The following is a 24570-nucleotide window of genomic DNA, read 5'->3' on the forward strand; positions in this document are numbered from 1 at the left end:
CGTGCAAGCCCCAGGCAAAACCAACATTTCCACAGCTGAGCTCCCTCCAGACCCATTTAGGCCTTGAATTTTCCCTGCTTCCTTGCTCTTTTTTTTCCTTATCCCCAGGCCAGGTCCTGGAGGTGACAGGAGAGAGGCAGGTGGCCCGCGGCTCTCGTCCCCAGGCACCGGGGAGCCTCCAGGGCGTGCCCTGCGGCGTTTGGCTGAAGGGAACCTCCTGACGCCCCGCCCCCGGCGTGGCCCCGCCCCTCATTCCACGCAGGGCGTGGCCAGCAAGCGCAGCGGCTCTTGCGGGGGCGTGGCCACGCAAGCCTAGGGGCACCGGCGCGCCGTCGCGGGCCCATGGCGTCATCAGGCGGCGCGGGCTCTTGGCGTCCTCAGGCGGCGCGGAGCTGGAGGTGACAGAACTCCCCAAGCGGACGCGGGCGGCATGAGCGGCTGCGCGCTCTTCCTGCGCCGGGCGGCGACTGCGGCGCGAGCCTGCCGGGCTCTGGTGGCCCTCCGCGCGAGCCGGCGCCCGCTGAGTACCAGTCCGCCGAGCCGGGCCTTCGCCAAGGAGCTCTTCCTGGGCAAAATCGAGAAGGTAAGGGAGCCCGGGCGGCCTCTGCGCGCTCGGCGGCTGGCTCCGGCGGCGCCCCGCACCTGCCCGACGGACACCCCCGGGGGGGACGGCGCCCAGACTCCAGGTCCCCGAGGCCCGGGAGGGGGACCGCGCAGCGGGGAGGGCAGGGCCTTGCAGACCCTTCTGCCGGGGCCTGTGCGGAGCCGCGTCTGGGCTCCCGGGCTCCATTCCGCGGCTAAGCCCCGGCGCTCCCCGGGACCCTTGGGCTTCGCCCATCAGGTGCCTGTCCCACGCCGTCCCTGTCCGAGACCCCAGAGCCTCAGCTGGGTCAGGGAGCCCTGGGGTTTTTTGTTTTTTTTTCTTTTTTCCACCTTTTTCTGCGGCTTTAAAGTCAAGTCCTTTGACCGCCCCCCCCCCAACTGGAGCGGGCGGTGTGCATGAGCCCCCGTGAGACGGGAAATGCAGAGTCCCCTGCTCCCTGCGACACTGAAGGGACACGGCTGAGCCCCCGGCTGTGATCCCACAGGCTGAGCGAGCACGAGGGTCACGAGGTGCAAGCCAGCCTCAGCAGCTCGGCGAGACCCTGTCGCTAAATAAAACACTCAAAAAAGGGCTTGAGGATGGGGACTCAAGGGTCGAGGCCCCCCCCCCCCCCCCCGGGCTCAGTCCCCACGACCCAAAAGGGGGAAAAAAAAGAAAAAGTGGTGACTTCAAGGCGAATTACTTTTGCTCCCTTGGACTGATGACTTCATTTCTCTGTCCCTTGGCACTTTACAAAGTAGGCGTGGCCACAGGGGTCACCTCATACTTCTTTGGGTTTAGTCAAAATGCGATCTGATCCTGTGCCCCGCAAAAATGTTATTCCCTGGCTCTAGATCGTTCTGTCCCAGGTGTCAGGACAAACCCTTAGGTAGATGGCATTACAGAGGCAGAAGGTGGGACTGGGACCAGGAGTGACCCACCCTGCTCAGAAGGGCAGAGCTAGCAGCTTTAAAATGAGGGAAACCATCTTCCCCCCAAAGGGGAAGTGGGTGTGTGGGTGTGTGGGTGCTTTGTCCTGGGGCTGTCTGACTCCCAGTTGTGCAATGAAGAAAAACTGGAATCTCTTAGTCCTCTTTCAGTCACTAAGCCACTGGCACCTTGTCCCCACCCCCACTTCATATCCGTGGTGCTTCCCAGAGAAGAGCAGACAGATTGGAGGACACACTGACACAGAACAGTAGCCAGAGGAGAACTTTGACCCCTGCAGGTCACCCACCCGCCCGTCATGTGTGCCCACTACTCCTGACAATGGCCACTTCAGTCATTGCACACCAGCCTTCTCATCCACTCAAGGGTATTCATTTCCTTTCTCTTCCATATCGATTATTTTCTCTATTGAACCATTCAAGCTTTGTCCCTGACATCAAAGTCAGCCGTGACCTCCATGATGCCACATCTAAGGATCTATTCTCAGTCTTTCTCCTCCTAAGCCCACGGGTGGCCCCTGACACAGTTCAGTGCTCTGTCTCCTTGGCTGCACTCCATCCATCTACCTTCTGGAAACCAGTCTCTCCCAGTGTCCTGTGCTGGTTTCTTCTTGGCTCCTTCACCTCTAGACGATCGCCCGTGGTTCCCACCAGCCTGATTGCAGTTGGCCTTTTCTAAGGTGCAGCATAAGAACACCTCTTTGCATCTATAATTACCCTCTTGATGGTCTACTTTAGTGTCCTGGCTTTAAATGCCATCTATGTCCTCATGACTCAAACTTGCTTCTCCGGCCTCTATTTCTTTCCTCGATTCTAGACTTTTTTTGTCTACCTTTCTGCTCAGAAGCTCCATTTCGGGGCTGTAATGGGCATCTGTAATTAGCATATCTGCTGGGGTTTATTTATTTAGGTTTTGCCATCAGGAATTGAACTTACTCGGTGCTTACTCACTGAGCCCCATCCCCAGCCCCTTTTTATATTTTATTTAGAAATAGGGTTTCACTGAGTTGCTTAGGGCCTCACTAAGTTGCTGAGGCTGGCCTCCACCTTGCGATCCTCCTGCCTCAGCCTCCTGAGCTGCTGGGATGACACGCATGCGCCACCACACTGGGCTGTATCTGGGAGTTTATTCCTGGTCCCCATGCAGTCCTGCACCTCCCACTAGCCCAATTTTTCCACAGCTAATAGAAAGGCTTTGCCAGTCTCCTGGCGTCACCTTTGATTCCTCTTATTCTCAGAGTTCACGAGTTTTCTGTACCTTCGGGTCCTCTTTAAACCAGACCAGTGTTAGGTACCTTCCCTTCATCGACCCTGAAACAGGCTGCCACCGTCTGCACGGCATTCTGGGTCTTGAGCAGGTCTGTGGCAGTGATACTTAAAACCTCAGAACAGGGACAGATCTTCCAGACCCTCAATCTAGGGATTAGCACACTGCCCTCAGTTGTCCCGCTGTCCCTGGGGGGACCACTGGGATAAATGGAAGGTCACCTGCCATGAGCAGCCTTGGCTTCCTGAGTCTTAACACGTTTGGCTTCTGTCTTAGGTGGCTGACGGGCAGGGCTTGCTGCTCTCTAAACTTGCAAACTCCCCCTGGGATGCCCCCCATTCCCTTCTGGTCTGATGGTGTCAACGTTTGCTCTTTCCCACCCCGGGACCTTCCTCCTGCAGCAGTGATCCTTTGCTGGTGGCTTTCAGGGGCCAGCCTGCCTCTTGTCCTCATCCCGAATCGATACCCCTCAGGACACACAAGGCCCAGACGACCAGGGAGGCCGTGAACACAAATATGACCAGGGCACTTATGGCCTCTGTGTCCTCGTGGAAAGGGACAGCTTTGTGCTAAGGCTGCCCAGTGAGAGTCACCTGTGTGTTTCCTCTCCAGACCCCTGGATGACAGTGTCGTGAGGGGAGATCAGGGGTTCCCACCAGTCAGCTGTCACTTTGGTTAGGGCCAAAACCCTGCAGTCCTGGGGCCAGAGAGGAGCAGACGGATTGGAGGACACACTGACACAGTTCAGTCAGGTGACTGATTCGAGGTGCAGGGTACAGGGAGGTGGAGGACTCGTCTGAAGTACCTCCTGGGTCCCGAGGTGACCTGGGTCCCAAGAGGAAAGGCAGAGCTCCTGGCCCTGACTTATGGTTCCTCTTATTCTCATCATTCCTATGTTTTCTGTCCCTTCTGGTGATCCATCCGGGCTAGGCCGCTGTGTGTCCAAAGCCACATCCTCATGTCATGGGAGCAGCCGAAGTGGGGACTGGAACCCGGAAGGCCCGTGGTGCAGGCCACTGCCAGATGAATTCAAAAGCCAGCAGGGCGTCTTGGCCTCGTTGGCCGTTCACGGTGACAAATCAGAGCCTGGAAGCTAAGTCACTCTGTAGGCCACAGCTGTGGACAGGAGCAGAGCCAGAATCAGACACTGAGATTTAGTTCCTGCATCTTGCAGCACACTTGACCTGTTTTGAATGTCCCAGGTGCTTTTGAAATGATCAGGATCATGTGAGATTAAAGTGAAATTGGCTCAGAGAGAGGCCTTGGAGTTGCACAACCAGGCCTCGCCCCATGACCGCACCCTGCACACCCTCAGCACAGGGAGCCTTGATCAGTCACAAGAGGAATAGTGGGATCCTCCTCTCTGGCACAGTAAGCTCAGGGAGTCACTGGCAGTGGCAGGAGGGACAGCAGCTCTGGGGAGTCAGGCCTGGCAACCTCAGTGTGTTCTCCAATAGCAGCCTTTTGTTGAGGGGAGGGGTGCCAGAGAATGAACCCAGAGGCCCTCGACCCCTGAGCCCCATCCCCAGCCCTATTTTGCATTTTATTTAGAGACAGGGTCTCATTGAGTTGCTTAGCACCTTGCTTTTGCTGAGGCTGGCCTCCAACTTGTGATCCTCCTGCCTCAGCCTCCCAAGCTGCTGCAATTCCTGGTGGCACACACCTGGAATCCCTGCAGCTCGGGAGGCTGAGGCAGGAGGATCACGACTTCAAAGCCAGCCTCAGCAATTTAGTGAGGCCCTGAGCAACTCAGTGAGACCCTGTCTCTAAATAAAACACAAAATAGGGCTGGGGATGGGGCTCAGGGGCTAAGTGCCCCTAGGTTCAATTGCCAATACCAAGTAATAATAATAATAATAATGCTTAGTAAATGTTTGTCATTTTTAGAAAGGAGTCTTCCCATTTCCAGAGATTAGCCAAGATGAACTTAACGAAATCAATCAGTTTGTGGGACCCGTGGAAAAATTCTTCAATGAAGAAGGTAGGTGTGGTTTCCTCATCATTTCTCATTTTCCTTGTAAGAGTGATTGCATCAGTAGTTTTTCAAATATAAATTTTAGTTGTTGGTGGGTTTTATTTTATTTATGTGTGGTGCTGAGAATCTAACCAGTGCCCCACGCATGCTAGGCAAGTGCTCTACCACTGAGCCACGGCCCCATCCCACATGGATATTTATATTAGGAGCAGCATCAGTATAAAGTTTCATTAATTCATAATACTTTGCTTTAGGGACCATACAAATTGCTGCTTTATTAAAAGCTACCAAGATTCAGGCTCAGTGCTGCACGCCTATAATCCCGTGGCTCAAGAGGCTGAGGCAGGAGGATCCCAAGTTGGAGGCCAGCCTCAGCAACTTAGCGAGACCTAACCAACTCAGTGAGATCCTGCCTCAAAATGAAATATATAAAAAAGGGCTGGGGATGTGGCTCAGTGGTTAAGTGCCCCTGGATTCAATCCCTGATACCAAAAAACAATAAAAATTAAAAAAATAAACAGTAAAAAGTTTTTAATGTGGATAAAGTGCAAGTTTTTTCTTTGCTAGTTTGCGCTTTTTGGATCGTATATGGGAACACCACCAGGTCCATAACAATTTTCGTCTGTCTTTTCTTTTCAAGTTCCGGAGTTAGATAACTCTTACATTTAGATCTGTGATGTGGCCCAGGTTAATGAGGTCTGTGGCATGGGGTAGAAGTTTGAGGATGTCTTTTGGGGGGTTTTGAAACAATGGGACAATATCCAACTGTTCAGCTGCGCTTACTGTAAAGATTATTCTTTCCCCGTTGAATTAACCAGACACCTCCATCAAAACTAGATGGACCATTTAGGTGTGGGTCTGTTTTGAATCCTACATTGTCTCCTGTTCCCACAAACATCCCCTTGACCTATTTACTGGGCCTTCTAATAAGCTCAGAACTGGGCAGTGCTGGCCCTTCAGCTTGGCTGTCTTCTGAAGTCATGTGGACTCCAGGCCCTTTGGACTCCCAGGGAGTTTTAGAATCAGCCTTCTGTTCTCAGCAGGCCTGCGGCATTGGCTGTGGTTTCAGAAAGTTCATGAATCAGCGTGATGGGGAACAGAGAGTACAGCATCTTGGCCTATCTCCCCCTTTATTTAGGTCATTTTATTTCCTCTTAGTGTTTTATGCGTGGGGTTTTTAGTGTGTAGGCCTCGAATAATTTGTGCCAAAAAGTCTGGATGGGGGTGCTGGGGCTGGGGCTCAGTGGTAGAGCACTTGCCTAGCATGTGTGAGGCACTGGGTTTGATCCTCAGCACCATATAAAAATAAAGTTCATTGACAACTAAAAAATTTTTTAAAAGGGAGGGGGGGGTTCTATGTGGCACACGCCTGCCATTATAGTGGCTCGGGAGGCTGAGGCAGGACAAAGCGATTCTCAGCAATAGTGAGGCCCTAAGCAGCTCAGTGAGACCCTGTCTCTAAGTTAAATGCAAAATAGGCTGGGGACGGGGCTCAGGGTTTGAGTGTCCCTGAGGTCGATCCCCAGTAACCCTCCGACACACATACAGAAAAGCATTACTGTAACACATAGGAAGGACACACTTTCTAATCCTATGCTAGAAACTGTTCCCTTTTGCACTCGTGGGTGTGCGTGTTGATGGGGGATGGATGAATCGATGCTGATCAGACTGGAGGCTGAGGCAGGAGGATTGCTAATTGGAGGCCAACCTCAGCTTACCCTAAGCAATTCAGCGAGACCCTATCTCTAAATAAAGTATAAAAAGAGCTGGGGCTGGGGCTCAGCCTGCAGACTGCGGTGACACCGTGGAGGCTTTTGGACAGTGGGGTCGAGGGAGCCCCGTCACTGCCTGGATGGGGATTGGCCTGGTGTTGCAGCCATACACCAGGAGTTGTGTGCCTCCCCATCTCCTGGTCGGTCGAGTCAGCGTGTGCAGGCATCTGCATCTCATAAGCATGGAGTTGACCGCCATCTCACATGGCTAAGGCACCAGGCGACCAGTGACCAGGTCAGCAGACAGCCACCTAGCCCTGCTGGCTTTACACCACAATTCTACAAACTACATCAAATCAAGTCAGTGATTCAGTGTGACCATCACTAGACAGTTTTGAGAATTTTCGAGAATCCTTCTAGAAATTTCGAGTAGTTTTGAGAAACTGCTGGCACTGGGGTCAGATGCTCTGCCAAAAGCATTCTGCATCTCTTTCTCGGCATGAAGATGGCTTGCTCATATTTTGTTTCATCAAGACGTTTTCTTTTCTCAGTGGATTCTCAGAAAATTGACCGGGAGGGGAAAATCCCGGACGACACCCTGGAAAAGTTGAAAAGCCTGGGCCTCTTTGGAATGCAGGTCCCAGAAGAATATGGTAAGTGGAGGAGCCACCCCGGCTGGTGTGGCTCGTCAGGGTCACTCTGCATTTCCCTGAGAGGCTGCTGTTCTGAAGGTACACCACCTAGACCAAATGGTGGCCCTGGTCCTTCGCCCTGCCTGTTCCCGGGCCTTGCTGGGGCAGCCTCCACCAGCCATAATAGAGGCTCTGCAGATGTGGGCGAGACAGGGCTCGGTGGTGCTTTAAGGGTCAGGCACATTTCTGGGCTGCAGCGGGTCCTTTGCAGACGCACTGTTGAGTGTGTTTCACGAGTTAGACTTTCCACAGCCATCCATGGAAGACTCTCTTTCTGTTCTCTCCCCTGCCTGGCCTCTAGGGAGACCTTACTTCCTGCAGCAGAGGACAGGGGCTGTCAAATCTGTACCGTACTTTCCTGCTGGTCCCTAACCTAGATATGGTCCATGCTAAGACCAAGGTGAAAGTTGAGGCCAGATCAGCGTTCAGACTGGGGATGTGGCTCAGTGGTGGAGCGCTTGCCTAGCATGTGTGAGGCACTGGGTTCGATTCTGAGCACTGTGTATCAATAAGTAAAAAATAAAAGTCCATTGACAACTAAAAAAATATTTAAAAAAAAAAAAAAAGTTGGAGGCCACCCTCAGTAACTTAGCCAGTCTCAAAAAAAGTTGTTTTTTTTTTTTTTGAAAAAGTGGGGTGTAGCTCATAGGGGAGATACTTGCCCAATGTGTATGAAGCCCTAGGTTTCATTATGATTTTTTTTTGTGGGGAACTGGGGATTGAACCTGGCACACTTGACTCCTGAGCCCCATCCCCGGCCCTTTTTCTATTTTATTTAGAGACAGGGTCTCACTGAGTTGCTCAGGGCCTCACTAAGTTGCTGAGGCTGGCCTCTAACTTTTGATCCTCCTGCCTCAGCCTCCTCGGCCTCTGGAATCGCAGACATGTGCCACCGCACCCGGTGTGGTTTTGTTTTTTTAATGGTGATCCAGTTTTACTTACATAATTCAAAAGAAATAAAAGGCAGTGAAACCTTTTGCCTTAATGGGAGGAGGTGGGCTGAACTGTGACTGACACTGGTCCCTCCCTCCTAGGTGGCCTGGGCCTCTCCAACACCATGTACGCTCGTCTAGGGGAGATCATCAGCCTAGATGGCTCCATCACCGTGACCTTGGCAGCTCACCAAGCCATCGGCCTCAAGGTCAGATGCTGGGGTTTCTCCCTGGGGCTCTCTGAAGGGGACAGGGGGCAGGGTCATGGTCGCCCCTGTGAGCAGGGCATCAGGCCTGATACATCGAGGTCCTGGACGGTGAGTCCACCTCCATGCCACTCGCTCTAGCCACTCTCAGGACTCGTGGTCACCATACGTGTGGCCTCTCCTTGGCCCATGTAGCAGTGACCCTCCGCTCATGCCGTCCCTTCACACTAAACCCCCATCCTGCCTGCCCGGCTCTGACCCCTTCTTTGAGAACGAGGTGGAATGTTCTGCAGGCCAGGAGCGGGCTCCCTGGGCTGTCCCCCGCTGTGTGTGCACCTGACTTCTTACCCCACTGGGCCAGGCCCAGGGACACACAGGTCTCAGTGGCAGTCCCATGAGGGTTCCCTTTGCTCCGTGTAGACATCAGGGAAGAGACCCAGCCCAGCTGCCCTCCCCAGAGAGCAGGGGACCCTGGGGACACTGGCTGCGCATGGTCCCAGCCCTCCCACGTCTTCACCTCCCATTATCCAGAGCACCTGCTAGGACGGGGCAGCCCCCACTTGGAGATCACAAAGTGGGGACTCAGAGGACGGACAGTCCAGGCCCTGGGCGCCCTGCCGTGCAGAGGAAGGGTCGGGATGAAGGTCCCAGGGTCTAAGCCCAAAGCACTGCCCTGAGGCAGGTGCAGGAGGGGCCTCTCAGCAGCCGGCCCCCACCTACAGCCGTCAGCTCTGGGCACCTGCTGTCCTCTTTGGCAGGACATCAGCATTATCCTCACGAGGGACATCAGGACTCACTCTCGGCTCTTCACAATGGCGATTGTCAGGAACACAAGTGATATAATGTTAGCAAAGATATGGGGGAAAGGTTCATGCACACAGTGCTGGGAGTGCCAGTGGTGTCACCACTATGGAAAGCAGTCTGGAGACTTAGGAATCAGCCTAGGTGCCCCTCCACAGATAAATGGATAAAAGAAACGGTGGACCATATACACAGTGGAATATTACACAGCCTTAAAGAAGGATGAAATTATGGCATTTGCCAGTAAATGGATGGAGCTAGAGACGATCGTGCTGAGTGAAATCAGCCAGTCCCCAAAACCAAAGGCTGAGTGTCCTCTCTGATATGGGGACGCTGACCCACAATAAGGGGGGGACAGCAGTTCACTGGATGAGACGCAGGGGAGTGGAGGGAAGGGAGGGGCGGGGACTGGGAGAGACGGGAATGAATGGACGTCACTTTCCCATATTCACATAGGAACCCACGACCAGCGACACCCCACAGCAGGTCCAGCCACAGGAATGGGAAGTCACACCCCGTGTAGGTGGGACATGTCCCAGAATGCACACTGCCGTCTTTTGTAGCCAAAAGGAACAAATAAAAAATGTCTGTGCGTTTCTTTTAGGGGATCATCTTGGTTGGCACCGAAGAACAGAAGGCCAAGTACCTGCCCAGACTGGCGTCGGGGGAGCACATCGCCGCCTTCTGCCTCACCGAGCCAGCCAGGTCGGCCCTCCCCTGAGCCGACTCCCACAGCCACGGGCCATGTCCAGGGCTCCCTGGGACAGAGGGCAGTTGTCAGGAGTGGCTGACCTCATTCCGTCCCCACCTGAGGCCTCGCAGAGACTTGCAGCTGCTCTCTGGCCACTTCTCTTACCTCTGTCTAATTTCTTATTCCCAACGAGACCCATCAGCCTCTGTCACCCCAGTGTTTGTGACTGACAGTCCCCTTGGCCCTCAGGCATCCAAGCACCTTTCAGGACACGCGCGGTGCGTGCGGTGGGTCTCCATCTTCAGATTAGGAGCTGGAGGTTCTGTGGGGGGCGTCACACAGCTAGATAGGGACAGGGCTGGGTAGGACTCAAGTTGAGGTCTTGTGACCAGGCCACACCTAATGCTGCCTTCCTTTACTCGGGAACCTGGAACGGTCATCCAGAGACAGGATCTTGCTGAGTTGCTTAGGCCCTCGCTGAGTGGCTGAGGCTGGCCTCCACCTTGCGATCCTCCTGCCTCAGCCTCCCGAGCCGCTGGGACGACAGACGTGCGCCACCACACCCAGCTTTAAAGCTGACCCTGTGTGTGGTCTGACCCTGTGTTTGGAGGCTGTGTCGCTTCCTGTGGACTTGACTCCTAAGACCCTCCATTTCCAGGCTCTCGGCTGACTCTGGTGTATTCCCAGGGTTCTTCTCCCCACGTCTCACCCACGTCTCTCTGTCCCTGCAGCGGGAGTGACGCCGCCTCCATCCAGACCAGGGCCACGTTAAGTGAAGACAAGAAGCACTACGTCCTCAATGGCTCCAAGGTACAGCCTCACCACCCTGCCCTGTCAGGTCTTGGTGGCCGCCTTCACTGCCACCACTGGGCCTCTTCCTGTGCTCAGGTCTGTGACCCTCTGGTGACTATCCAACAGGTGACTGCTCCTCCTTTTTCAGGAGCAGTGCTCAGTCCTCAAGTGGTTTGCACGGGTCCTCTGTCCCTCTGGTGACAGAGCCAGGCCTGGCCACAGTGTCCCTGATGCTGGACTCCCAGCTGCGCCCGGAGCCAGAAGTCTTAGTTACATAGAATTTCATGCATCCGGAGGTCTGGGACGGTGCCCGTCCTTGACTGAGCACAGGCCATCAGGTCCCCTTTCACAGCTGGCTGAGTCTCTTCCATCAAGATGGCCTCTTGACTGCATCTGTCACAGTTCAAACACGGACCCCTAAGAGACAGAGAGCTGGGATACCATTATCGCTTTCTTACCATCTAGTCGCCATTCAGATTTCCCAAATTAGCTCATGCCTCTTGAATCAAGGTCGAAGTAAAGCACACGCCTGTCTTCCCAGCAGCTCAGGAGGCTGAGGCAGGAGGATCACAAGGAGGAGGATGAGGCAGGAGGATTGCAAGTTGGAGGCCAGCCTCAGCAACTCAGCGAGACCCTAAATAAATATATAAATAAATAAAATATATAAATAAAATGTAAAAAACGCTGGGGACAGGGCTCAGGGGTCAAGCACCGCTGGGTTCAATCCCTGGTGCCAAAAAAAGATGAAAAGTTCCTTGGTTGGGGCCTCACAGGTGGTGGTAGAGCCGAGAGGAGTCTCTGAGGACCCCTTGCTCTCTGTCCTCAGGTCTGGATCACCAACGGGGGACTGGCCAACATCTTCACTGTGTTTGCCAAGACTGAGGTGGTCGATTCCGATGGCTCAGTAAAAGACAAGATGACAGCTTTCATAGTGGAAAGGGACTTTGGTGGCGTCACTAATGGGAAACCGGAGGATAAATTAGGCATTCGGGGCTCCAACAGTAAGTCGTGTGGGTGTCTATGTGTGTGTGTATGTGACTGTGTGTGTCTGGCCCTCTGCTCTGTCCAAATATCCAGGTAAATAAGATTTAAATCCTTATGGAGCCAGGTACGGAAGCACACACCTGTAATTCTAGTGAGTCAAGAGGCTGAGGCAGGAGGATCACAACTTTGAGGCCAGCCTCCACATTGAATTCTCAGCAATTAGCAAGACTCTGTCTCAAAATAGAAAGGACTTTGGGTGCAGCTTGGTACTCCCTGGGTTCAGTTCCCAGTCACAAATAAATAGTTTGGGCAGGAAGTCAACATTATTGGTAGAAGGCCATTGAAGACTTCCCTGGTGATAGGTGAGCTCCTGGAAATCACTCATTCATTCTGCAGTCACCAGCTGGGCACCGCTCTGTGTGTTAAGCTTTGGTGGCTTCCAGAGGGATAAGGCCATCAGAGGAACAGAGATTACAAAGGCCGACAGCCAGTGTCCTGGGTAAGCCAGTGCGATGGCGCACACCTGTCATCCAAGAGGCTCGGGAGGCTGAGGCAGGAGGATCGCAAGTTGGAGGCCAGCCTCAGCAACAGTGAGGCCCTGAGCAGCTCAGCGAGACCCTGTCTCTAAATAAAATACAAAATGGGGCTGGGGACAGGGCTCAGGGGTCGAGTGCTCCTGGGTTCAATCTCTGGTACCAAAAGGAAAAAAAAGTGTCGTAGGTGAAATCCTAGGACAGGCCACCCCCTCGTTCGTGGCTGGAGCCTGTGTCCTCTCGCATCCCCTCCTGCCCTCCCAAGCCTGCCTGTTGTCCCTGCTGAGCGCCGTTCACTGGGGACAGGTGACCTTTGTTGTCCTGCACCCATCCACCCATCCTAGGGTCCTCCTGCCCCCTCTAGTGGAGGTCTCAGTGTGCCTCCTGGAGGGGACCGCATGTTCCCACGGGCACTCCTGGGCCCACCTCTGTGGGGACCCTGCCTTCCAGGTGGCAGAATCCCGCACAGCATCTCCCTGCCTGGGGCCCAGGGAGCCTGAGCTCCACCGGAGCCCCCCGCACAGTCGCTGTGGGGCCGGGGACAGGCGGTGCAGAACCGGGCAGTGGAGGAAGGGGCTGCTCTCGGCCTCAGCTCCTCTAGACCTTGGCTTTGGGCTCAGGAAGTCGGAGGGCGCGGTTTTGTTCTCCCCTGTGGAAGCTGGAGAGAGATGAAGGGCCACTGAGGCTCACCAGGGGAGTGTGACCACAGGGCCCTGTCCCCAGCCCTTTTTAAAACTATTTAGAGACAGGGCCTCGCTAAGTGGCTGAGGCTGGCCTCCACCTTGCGATCCTCCTGCCTCAGCCTCCTGAGCTGCTGGGATGACAGGCGTGGGCCACTGCACCCAGCCTGAGTCCTGCTTTTATGTATGTAATGGATGATGCAGTAACTTAAGTAATGATAATAATAATAATAATAGAAGGGAAATCCATCAAGTACAGCAAGTGGATCAGGGGAGGGAGGAGAAGGAGGAGAGGGAAGGTCCTAGATGAAGCAAATTATGTCACGCACATGTCCAGCTGTGGCCCAGGGAGTCCCAGTGTGAAGTATAATTATAAAACACCAGTTAAGAATTTTTTTAAAGGTCTTTATTAGTTATCGATGGACCTTTATTTATTTGTTTCTATGCGGTGCTGAGAATGGACCCCAGTGCCTCACACACGCTGGGCAAGTGCTCTGCCCCTGAGCCACCGCCCAGTCCCCTCCGCCACCTTCTCTCTAAAGACAGCCTGGCAGGTGCCTGGGGCCAGCTCTGCGGGGACCCCATGTCCACAAAAGTTGGGGGGGGGTGGTGCTACTGCTATTGAGCAGGGCCCACGAGAGAAGGCCGGTGGCACAGGTGACATCATGGAGCCAGAGTCCTGCCCACGCGGGCCAGCAGTTTCTAGTTTCATCTCCCTGACCAACACCCGAGCTCCACCAAGATAGGAGCTCTGCCCCGTCCTGTCCCTGCATGTCCTGAACTGCACAGGGACACCGCTCAGGGGACACCCGAATCTGAAATGAGTTAGCTTATTGCCCGGCCAGGGACACTTCTGCCACCCGCAGCGGCCTGTCACAGAAGTGCGCCAGGCTGTCTGTGGTCCAGTATTTAAGGAAGAAAACCACATCCTATGGAGTCTGTGAATAGCATGCAATTCTGTATTTTATTCAGAGACAGGGTCTCACCGAGTAGCTCAGGGCCTTGCTGAGTTCCTGAGGCTGGCCTCCAACTTGCAATCCTCCTGCCTCAGCCTCCTGATCCACTGGGATTGTTGTCCAGGATCCAGGGTTCAAGGGCTCAGAAAAGCAGTGAGCACAGCAAGTCGGACCCCACATCCTGGGTCCAAGTACGTTTGCAGATGGATGAAGCACAGAAAAACAAAGATTTTTTTAAATGTTTATTTCTTAGTTTTAGGTGGACACAATATCTTCATTTGACATTTATGTGGTGCTGAGGATCGAACCCAGTGCCCCTTGCATGTAGGCAAGCGCTCTGCCACTGAGCCACAACTCCAGCCACAAATTTTTAACAATTCTTAAAACAAAGATGGAGTCACTATGGCTCTACTTACTATTTTAGTAATCCATATTTCTTGATCTATAATCAATAACTTATCAATAACTTATCAATTGTGTGGATTGATCCAGATCTTAACAGAATGAGTGCACCACATGCCTGGGGTCCGGGGGATAGAGGTTTGCATTTGTCCACTAAAGTCTTACATTTCATATTTCAGCTTGTGAAGTCCATTTTGAAAACACCAAGGTCCCCGTTGAAAATGTCCTTGGAGAAGTTGGAGGTGGTTTTAAGGTGAGTAGCTGGTTGAGCCCCATGTGGTGGTCCCACTTTCTGTCTTGTCCCTGCTCCTAGCAGACCAGACTATGCTTGACCTGGAGTTGGGTGTGACTCTCTGGCATGTCAGCAGCATGAGTCAACCTGGGCACGGTGGTGCACGCCTGTCATCCCAGCAGCTCAGGAGGCTGAGGCAGGAGGATGGCAAAGTGGAGGCCAGCCTCAGCCACTTGGTGAGGTCCTAAGCGACTCAGTGAGACCCTGTCTCTAAATAAAATATGAAAGGGCTGGGGACAGGGCTCAGGGGTCAAGTGACCCTGGGTTCAATCCTTGGTACCAAAAAAAAAAAAAAAAAAATGGGTGACTAGTCAAACCCAGATAAAGGAGTCTTTGCTTAGCCCTGGACTTCCTTCCTCACAAGGCCTCCCTCATCCTGAGAAAGGGAAGGGACTCCTGTCCCCACTGGGCTCCAGAGAGGCCAACACACAGCCCTTAATCTGGAGTCCCAGCCCCGACTGTTCGGATTTCTTCTTTTATTAAGAAGCAATTCCCATGACCTCAAATTTGCCACCGTAAGACACACGCGTCTGTTGTCTTCAGCGTACTCAGGACGCTGCGCAGCCGTCCCCTCTGACTGCAGGACACCAGGGCAATGTCACCAGAGTGATGCCATGTCTCGGGCCCCACCTTTCCCCTGTGCTCTGGGAACTACCTCTTAACTGTGCGCTTCAGGGCATCTGTCAGTTCGGGGGGGTTCCTGGAAGTGGAATCACACAGTAGGGGGTGTTTTTTTGAGGGGTCCCAGGGATTGAACCCAGGGGCCCTCGACCCCTGAGCCCCATCCCAACTCTAATCTGTATTTTATCGCGAGACAGGGTCTCGCTGAGTTGCTCAGGGCCTTGCTTTTGCTGAGGCTGGCCTCCAACTTGGGATCCTCCTGCCTCAGCCTCCGAAGCCGCTGGGATTGTTGTCAAAAGCTGGGTCCTTGTTGCTGATGCCAATCCAATAATGAAGACCCATCCTGTGGGTGTCGAGTGGGATCTCAGTGGGGTTAAGTTTTCATTGTCTTCATGACCAGTTCTGCTCAGCGTCTTTCCGCGGGCTCACAGCCATCTCTATGTGGTCTTCTCATTGCTGTTCTAAAAATTAGTGACCCGTGACAGCGGGTAAATGCAGCATGACGTCTCATTCCTCTGGGTGTCCATGATGGAGGCTCACACCGGTCGTGTAGTCATGTAGCCACAGAAGGTGACGATGTCCGATTCATTCTACTCTCCTTTCTACCCCCAGATCCCCTCCCTTCCCTTTACTCCCCTCCACCTGACCCAGAACACCTCTCTTCTTCCCTAAAGTCTCCCACCTTATTGTGAATCAGCAACCACATATCAGAGGAAACATTCACCCCTGTTTTTTGGGGGATTGGCTTATTTTGCTTAGCAAGATAGTCTCCAGGTCCATCCATTTTCCAGCAAATGCCACCACTTCGTTCTTCTTTAAGGCTGCGTAATATTCCATTGTGTATCTGGACCACACTTTCTTTATCTGTAGCTAGTCTTTGAAGAAATATCTCTTCAAATCCTTTGCCCTTTTCTTTTCCATTCCACCCAATTCTATTCAAGGTGCTGGGGCCTGAGCCCAGGGCCTCACCTAAGCAGGCTCTACCACTTAGCTCTACCCCAGCCCCCTGCACCCACTGCCTGCTATCACGAGAATCAGGTTCCTGACAGAGGAGGCTGCTCAGGGATCACAGGACAGAGGCTAGAAAGATGGCAGTGCGGGTGGTCACTCATGCAGCCCGGGTGAAAGCCCGGGATGCCCACTCCCAGAGTTGCCTGCCTTCACAGTGTCGTTGCGTTCTAGATCTTGAAGTCGCGCACGTCACTTACGTAGTACGTGTGTCGCATATTACAGCCTGTGTATTCCACTCATCCGTGAGTCATGACGATCTTTTTTTTTTTTTGGTACGGGAATAGGACCTTGTGCTGCACAGTGTTTCCACACTCTGATGTTGTCACATTCCTGATAAGACTGTCCTTATTTTTATTTTTATTTTTGGGGGGAAGGGGACCAGGGATTGAACTCAGGAGCCCTCGACCCCTGAGCCCCGTCCTCAGCCCTTTTTAGATTTTATTTAGAGACAGGGTCTCGCTGAGTTGCTTAGGGGCTTGTTAAGTCGCTGAGGCTGGCCTCCACCTGCCGATCCTCCTGCTTCAGCCTCCTGAGCTGCTGGTGTGCCCCCGCCCTGGCCTCCTCAGCAAAAATGAGGCCCTGAGCAACTCAGCGAGACCCTGTCTCTAAATAAAGTACAAAATCAGGCTGGGGACGGGGCTCAGGGGTCGAGGGCCCCCCCCCATAAAAAGAAGAACCCTCTTTGGGAAACAGGCGGAAGCGGTCTGTCCCCTCCTCCCTCACTGCCTGCTCCCCCCAGGTGGCCATGAACATCCTCAACAGCGGGCGCTTCAGCATGGGCAGCGTGGTGGCCGGGATGCTCAAGAAACTGATTGGTAGGTAAGTCAGGGCCGGGACCCTTGGTGGCACTGTCTGGCCCTGCTGTCCCCACTCTGGCCTAGGAGCCTCCGTGTTCCCCGTGGCCCTCCTCTTATGTTGTCCAGCGACCTGCCTGGGCCCGTGCGCCTGTCCCTACGTGGACACCTTGAGATCACCTGGCCCAGGCAGGCCTCCACCTCCCCCTGGAGCATCAGGAGACTCGAGACAGGGCCTCACTCAGTGGCTGAGGCTGGCCTCCACTTTGCGATCCTCCTGCCTCAGCCTCCTGAGCGGCTGGGGTGACAGGCGTGGGCCAGGGCGTCTGGCAGCCCACACTTCTCTGCTAGTTCCTGCTGGGTATTGGAAGGTGACAGCAGGGACCTTTGGGAATCATTTTTGGCTACTCAGGAATGCGCTGCTTCTTTTTCACCCCTCTTCTCAGAACTGACCGCTGACTACGCCTGTACGCGGAAGCAGTTCAACAAGCGTCTTAGTGAATTTGGATTGATTCAGGTACCAGGGGCTGTGGTTTCGCCTGGTGGGTGTAGAAAGTGTGTCCCATTGCTGTCTCCGTACTGCAGTGTCTTGTGGGTGATTTGGACAGAAGACGGGGTGAGGCCTCATTGGACAGAAGTCCCATTGATGAGTGCGCCTGGGCGTGGCTCTCCTGGGCAGCAGGGCCTCTGGCCTGGCCACCTTCTTTGTGGGTTTAACCAGGGATGGAACCCTTTTCATCATGGAACCCTGTCCCCAGCTTTTTTTATTTTTTATTTAGAGACAGGGTCTCACCGAGTTGCTCAGGGCCTCGCTAAGTGGCTGAGGCTGGCCTCCACCTTGCGATCCTCCTGCCTCAGCCTCCCAAGCTACTGGGATGACAGGTGCGCGCCACTGCACCTAGCTCAGATGACACCTTTTTTTTTTTAGTGCTGAGGATGGAACCCAGGGCCTCGCACATGCTAGGCCAGCACCCTGCGCCCCAGCCCACCCTCAGATCCCTTCCTGATTGTGTCTTTCTGAACCTGCCAGGAGAAGTTCGCCCTGATGGCTCAGAAGGCTTACGTCATGGAAAGCATGGCCTACCTCACGGCGGGCATGCTCGACCAGCCCGAGCTGCCTGACTGCTCCGTGGAGGCAGCCATGGTGAAGGTAACCCTGTCACGGCCCAGAGCTGGCACGAGAGAGGGAGGCCCCTTCCCTGTACCCCACAGTGTCGCCCCCACTTTCTGTCTCCGTAGTCTATAGGTCAGCTCGTCCTTGGTCCAGCCCTGATGCTATGGCCCTGTGGGAAGCTCTCCAGGGATAAGGAGGGCGGCCCTAGGGTGCGGCTGGAGCTGCAGCAAACAGTGTCCCAGGGTGCTGACCTCTGCCTGGCCCTTGGTGGCCTGTACCCACAGGAGCCAGCACAGTCATCAGTCAGGGTACATAAAACAGCAGCCGGGCTCTCCTGAGAAGGGCGTCTTTTATTTTGAGCTCATGGGCTCCTTGGTGGTGTCAGAATGGTTTTTCTGGAATGTTCCATAAGGTAGATCCCAGAGTTTCCCGATGCTTTTGTTTGGAGAGTGTCATTTTTAGCTATAATAAACAAGATGGCGGATGGCAGGCAGGCTGGGCGGGTGGCCCAGCAGGTACAAGGCCCTGGTCTCTGGAATTAATTGAGCTCTTTTTTAGGGTGGACGGGGGGTCCTGGGGATTGAACCCACTGAGCCCCGTCCCCAGCCCTTTTTATATCTTATTTAGAGACAGGGTCTCCCTGAGTGGCTTAGGGCCTCGCGAAGTGGCTGAGGCTGGCCCCAAGAGCCCCTGTGCTGACGTCACCCTGGTCTGTGGCAGGTGTTCAGCTCTGAGAGCGCCTGGCAGTGCGTCAGCGAGGCGCTGCAGATCCTGGGGGGCTCGGGGTACATGAAGGACTACCCCTACGAGCGCATGCTGCGTGACGCCCGCATCCTCCTCATCTTCGAGGTGAGAGCCGTCCAGCCATGTCCCCGGGAGCCCTGCTTACGCCCCCTCCCCCCTCGCTGCCTCCTTGGACCTGGGAAGTGCTACTGAGGGCCCAGCCACAGCCACAGGGCCCAGGACAGGCCGTGGCCTCCCGTGGAACCTCCTACCCCCGCGTGGCCCAGGGTAGAGGCTGGGGGAGGCCGAGCAGCCGGCTCAGGCCTGAGCCCAGGGTCCCTTGGGACCTCTTTGGGGGTCTTCGCCAAGCTCCCTCCAACACACGGTGAGGGACAGACACTTTGTGGAGACCTGGGCTCTGGTCCCAGCTCTAGGGTCAGCTTAGTGACCGCCAGACCGGGCCAGGGCCAGGCCAGAGACGACCTTGGTGTCCCCGGATGCCCGAGGAGGGTGCGTGGTCCCCGTGCAGTGGAAGACGCGTCCTCCCGAGGAGTTGGGTCCTGTGAAGCAGGTGCCCCTGGCCCTTGGGGACAAGGTGGCTTTATGAGGGTTAGAGAGGGGCAGTTTGGGCCAAGAAGCAGGGAAATAGAACGTGCCAGGCCCACCCAGGACCTTCAGGGCGAGCCCGGGTGGTGGAGAGAGCAAGAGAGAGCAAGGAGATCTTTCTAGAAGCACCAGCCACACCTCCCCCCGTGGCCTGGCTCAGATGGTGGCCTTGGGAAGGGGTCAGGGACAGTGGGGACATGATGACCGAGGTCTGGAGCCGTCGAGGGTCGCAGGTGGGAGGATCTAGGGACTCTCTCAGGGCCCAGGAGACCCCAGGCCAGGGCTGTGCCCGCCAGGAGGGACCTGGGCACAAAGGTGGCACCCAGCCATCGGCAGCCTCCTTGACGAGTCTGGCCTCAGCCCAGAGCCAGCGGACTGTGTCCCTTGTGTCCAGTTCTTCCTGCGCCCCCGGCACCCAGGAGAGCTGGGGTATTTTGGTCACGGAGTCTGGTGACCCCGCGAGGCTGGCCAGGGGAGGCGCTGGTCCCCTCGAGAGGTCATGCCAACTGTCTGCCATGGGCACCTCCCTGTGCACCTGCCTCCTGTCCCAGCTCTGCTCGGGGTGCCACCGAGGTGGAAGCCACTGCTGTGGGCGGTGGGCACTGCCTGGCCTGCCAACCCCGGAGCCCTGCTGGGCCACCTCCTGGCACAGCTGGTGACCTCCACCCCACTGGCCACAGGGGACCAACGAGATTCTCCGGATGTTCATCGCCCTCACTGGCCTGCAGTACGCCGGCCGCATCCTGACCGAGAGGATCCAGTAGGTGGCATTCCCACGGTGGCTTCTAGGGCCCTGCCTGGCCAGCAGAGAGCAGAGGGAAGGGCTGCCCAGTCCTGGGACAGCCTTGCGGGGCCGAGGAAGCCAGGCCGGGGCCGGTCCTCCAGTCGGGGGACAGAGGCCTGCCCTGGGGTCACACAGCCCTCGGTCCCCAAGCACCATCCGCCTCCAACAGGCAGCCCCATCACCACCCCGGGGGTGGCCAGCATTTCAGAAACTGAGGAGAGAGGCTGTCCTCAAGGCCAGCAAGAGGCCAGTTCCTCTGCTGTCGCCTCTCCTGCCCCATCTTGCCCTGGTCCCAGGTGGCAACCTTCAGAGCCCTGTGAAGCCCGAGTCCAGGCTGCAGATGGCACTTGGCAGCCTCCTTCGCTGGGGGACCTCCTTGGAGAAGATGGCCACAGGCACAGGCCCCATGAGGGGCCCAGCTGCTCTCTGCAGGCCCAGAGTCACCCTGGGCCCAGGAGCCCTGCATGTCTTGCTGGGGTGGGCGACAGGGCCCTGGGGTGCGCAGGGGGCTGTGATGGTGGCAGCAGGGGCCAGTACCGGGGCTCAGGTCCTGAGAACTTGAACTCCCTGCAGTGAACTTAAACGGGGCAACGTGACCACCATCATGGAGACCGTTGGCCGGAGGATTCGGGACTCTCTGGGCCGAACCGTGGACCTGGGGCTGACGGGCAACCTTGGAGTGGTCCACCCCAGCCTTGGGGTGAGTAGGCCCAGCAAGTGGACCCGCATGGGGACGCCCAGCCACAGGGTCCCATGCGGAGGGTGTGCTAGGGCTGTGGGTTCCTGCTGGTGCCCCGTGGGCCCTGGAGCGCTGGGCTGTGTGCTGTCACATGGGACAGGACTGGGCCCAGTGGGGAATGGGCGCCCAGCCTTGCCCTGTCCTGTGGCCACAGGAGAGTGCCAACAAACTCGAGGAGAACGTGTACTACTTCGGCCGCACCGTGGAGAACCTGCTGCTTCGCTTTGGAAAGGTGAGCAGGCCCTGCCGGCCAGGGGCACAGCAGCCAGGAGGCCAGCAGCCACCTTTAGGACTATGCCTGGGACAGACACCTTGGTCACTCTGAACAGGGGCAGTCAGCTGGCTTCGCCTGCACCTGGGAACGCCTGCTGGGTGTGTTTTCTCAGGGCACCTTCTAGATGGAGACAGGCCCCCTGGAATGAGGGGAGGGGACAGGCTATCTGCCTGGCCTGAGTCCACGGGGTGACCCCACGTGCTCCTGAAGGTGACCTGAGCACACCGAGCCCTGGGACCTGGGCTTGCCTTACACCTGTCCTAGTGCATACAGGACAAAGAGAAGGGTAAACCAGGCTGGGAGGGTGGCCCACGCCTGTCATCCCAGCGGCTCAGGAGGCTGACGCAGGAGGATCGCAAGGTGGAGGCCGGCCTCAGCAACAGCAAGGCCCTGAGCAACTCAGTGAGACCCTGTCTCTAAATAAAATATAAAAGGGGCTGGGGATGGGGCTCAGGGGTCAAGTGTCCCTGTGTTCAATCCCTGGGACCAAAAAAAAGAGAGGTGTGTCGGGGGGGCAGGGCCAGGGGACCAGGTGGCTGGTCTCCACACTGAGCCTCGTCCGCAGACGGTCGTGGAGGAGCAGCTGGTGCTGAAGCGGGTGGCCAACGTCCTCATCAACCTGTACGGCATGGTGGCCGTGCTGTCCCGGGCCAGCCGCTCCATCCGCATTGGACTCCGAAACCACGACCACGAGGTGAGCCCGCCCTGGCCCCATGCAGCGAGCCCGGCTGGACAGTCCAGCAGCTCGTCCTGGGGACAGATCACACGCAGGTGGCAGCCGCAGGGAGACGCAGGGCTGGGACTTGTGAGCCAGGCCTTTGGTTGGTCCTGCTGCACTTTAATGGAGCCGGTGGCTGGGGAAGCCCAGGCCCGGGGGACGCAGCCCCAAGGGACTTCTGGGACAAGAGGGCCGGGTGAGCCGGGGCCCATGGCGCGTGCAGGCGGTCACTGGAAGAGGCCAAGGTTCTGAGGCGCGCCAGGGTGCCACTCGGGAGGCTGGGCAGCTTTGCCATACTGTGGCCACAGGACAGTCCTTGCCGCCCAGGAAACTGGCCACGCGCCGTCTTTGGTCCCCTACCTGAGAGAAGAAAGGGGCGAAGTGACCGGTCCACCTGCGTGCCACGTGCGCGCTGGCCCAGGGCACGCGCAGAATGGTCAGTGGGGTGGTCGTCCACCTCATGGGAGAGGGAGCGCACGTCTCAGAGGCTGAGGAGCCCACGCTAGGGGACAGAGTGGCTAGGGGTCAGGGCTGGAACTGGAATTCTTGAGCCAGGCCTGTGGGCCCAGGTGGGCCAAGGGCTGGGTTAGCTCCAGGGCCGGGTTAGCTCCAGGGCCCTGAGCAGCCGTCCTCTCTGACCCCGGCCCCCACAGATCCTCTTGGCCAACATGTTCTGCACGGAGGCCTACGTCCAGAACCTCTTCAGCCTGTCGCAGCTGGACAAGCGTAAGTGGGGACAGGAGGGGTTCCAGGCCTAGTCTGTGCCCGTGGCCTCCTGCCATCTAGAGACCGGCCGAGACGCACCCGCGACGCACCCGCCCCAGTGCCCAGCCCTGTCCTGGTACCTGCCCAGAGGAGGTCACGAGGACATAGCTTTATACAGGCCTCCGCCCTCGCGGATGCCCCTCGGTGCCTGCTGCCCTGAGTGCCTGACCACCTCCCTCCCCCTGGGCCACAGCGTGGAACGTGTCACTCAGGGTCTCCTCCGACCCTCATGGTCCTGTAGGCCGCGGGCTCTGGATCAGTGTCAGTGCCAAGCCCAGGTGTGTTGTCGATGGCAAGGACACTGGCCAGTGACATCTCGTGGTTCCTGGTGCTGGGGGCCAGCCAGGCTCGCCCCAGGGCTGCCACATGCGACCGAAGTTGGATGATGAAACAGTTTCTCCTCCATTTGGTCATTTCCTGATCAGGATCTTCTCCCCACTCCTAGCCCCTTACAGTCTGGGCATTTTAAATAGGATAAGCCAAGCACGGTGGCCCACACCTGTCACCCCAGCAGCTCAGGAGGCTGAGGCAGGAGGATCAGAAGGTGGAGGCCAGCCTCAGCCAAAGCAAGGCCCCAAGCAACTCGGGGAGACCCTGTCTCTAAATAAAATACAAATAGGGCTGCGGAGGTGGCTCAGGGGTCAAGGGCCCTTGGGTTCAGTCCCCAGTGCCAAAAAAAGACTGGGACAAGCCCTTTTTAATTCAGCACGAAGCCTCTCCCCCTCCCCTGAGCTGCACAGTGGGGGGTTGAGAACACCCCCCCCCCAGCCCTGTTTGTGTCGTCACAGGGCAGAAGGGTCACCCCGTCCCTCTCTTCCCTCCCAGATGCTCCAGAGAACCTGGATGAGCAGATTAAGAAAGTGTCCAGGGAGATCCTCGAAAAGCGGACCTACATCTGCGCCCACCCTCTGGAGAGGACGTCCTGACGCTAGGACAGTGTCCCTGCCCCCGGGCCTCAGCTGACACTAGACGACCCGCCTTTCAGAAGGTGGAGAACTGCAGGAGGCCACACCGCAGCTCCTGAGCAGAGACAGGGAAGAGAATCGCCGTCACCGTGTCGCCATTGTGCTGGTGGTTGGGGACATGCTGGTGGCAGGAAGCTCGCGGGCATCTGAGGCTCGGGCAGCCATTGCTACCAAGCCACAGGGTGAAGCAACAGCTGGGAAACAGCGCCCTTGTCACCTCCAAGTAGGAGGCACATGCTGGGGAGTGTTCAGAAAGGAATATAAATGTCACAGTCGGTGTCCCCTCTGGCCTTGAGTCACCTCGTTCTTCAGAGCCAGCCTTTAAGGGACACCAGCATGATCCTGAGAGCCACCCTTTGGCAGTGGCTTCTGAGCCCTTTGTCCTCACTCACCCCATGAGAAGAGGGCCCCAAACACCAGAGGGCAGGCAGGGCCTGGTCCCTGACCTCAGGGCTCCACAAGTGTCCCTTCTCTTGGGTCCTTCTGGTGGCCGCAGCGGGACCTCATGCCCACGCAGGGCTTCTCAGTGTCTTTGCAAGGACCGGCCTCCCTCCCTGAAGAGGGTGAGGGGCGTCTGTAGGTGGCCTCAACAGGCCTCTGCGTTTCCCTCGGCCGCCATCTGGTAGCGCCTGCAAGCCACGCGGGGTCCCGTACTTCACCTGGTGGCCTTTAAGCTCCTGTCACCCCTGGGTGACTTGGGGCTCCAAGTCTCCCTGTGCTGTGAGGGTGGGTGGTCCCCAAGAAGAGTGGAAATGCAGAGCGCCCAGGGCTCCCCACCAAGCTGGGGCTGGGGCATTCTTCCGGTTTGGGTGACTAAATAAGTCTTGTGACTTTGGTACCAGGGATTAAACTCAAGGTCACTTAACCCCTGAGCCCCATCCCCAACTGTTTTTATATTTTAAAATCTAGAGACAGGGTCTCGCTGAGTAGTTCAGGGCCTCACTTTTGCTGAGGCTGGCCTCCATCTTGCGATCCTCCTGCCTCAGCCTCCCAAGCCACTGGGATGACAGG

General features: G+C 56.3%; 1 protein-coding gene across 1 annotated transcript; it reads left to right on the forward strand.

The window, feature by feature from the left end:
• Positions 1-362: 362 nt before the first annotated feature.
• On the forward strand, positions 363-23847 carry Acad9 (acyl-CoA dehydrogenase family member 9). Its single transcript, XM_027954462.2, has 18 exons — positions 363-583; positions 4685-4778; positions 7036-7137; positions 8211-8317; positions 9720-9820; positions 10538-10616; positions 11425-11599; positions 14333-14406; positions 16817-16892; positions 17318-17388; positions 17902-18021; positions 18706-18834; positions 19995-20074; positions 20672-20798; positions 20992-21069; positions 21677-21805; positions 22483-22555; positions 23420-23847. The coding sequence occupies exons 1-18, from the start codon at positions 431-433 to the stop codon at positions 23518-23520; spliced, it is 1869 nt and encodes a 622-aa protein (XP_027810263.2). The 5' UTR covers positions 363-430; the 3' UTR covers positions 23521-23847.
• Positions 23848-24570: the final 723 nt, after the last annotated feature.

This window comes from Marmota flaviventris, chromosome 20 (assembly GCF_047511675.1).
Source record: "Marmota flaviventris isolate mMarFla1 chromosome 20, mMarFla1.hap1, whole genome shotgun sequence".
NCBI classification, from domain to species: domain Eukaryota; kingdom Metazoa; phylum Chordata; class Mammalia; order Rodentia; family Sciuridae; genus Marmota; species Marmota flaviventris.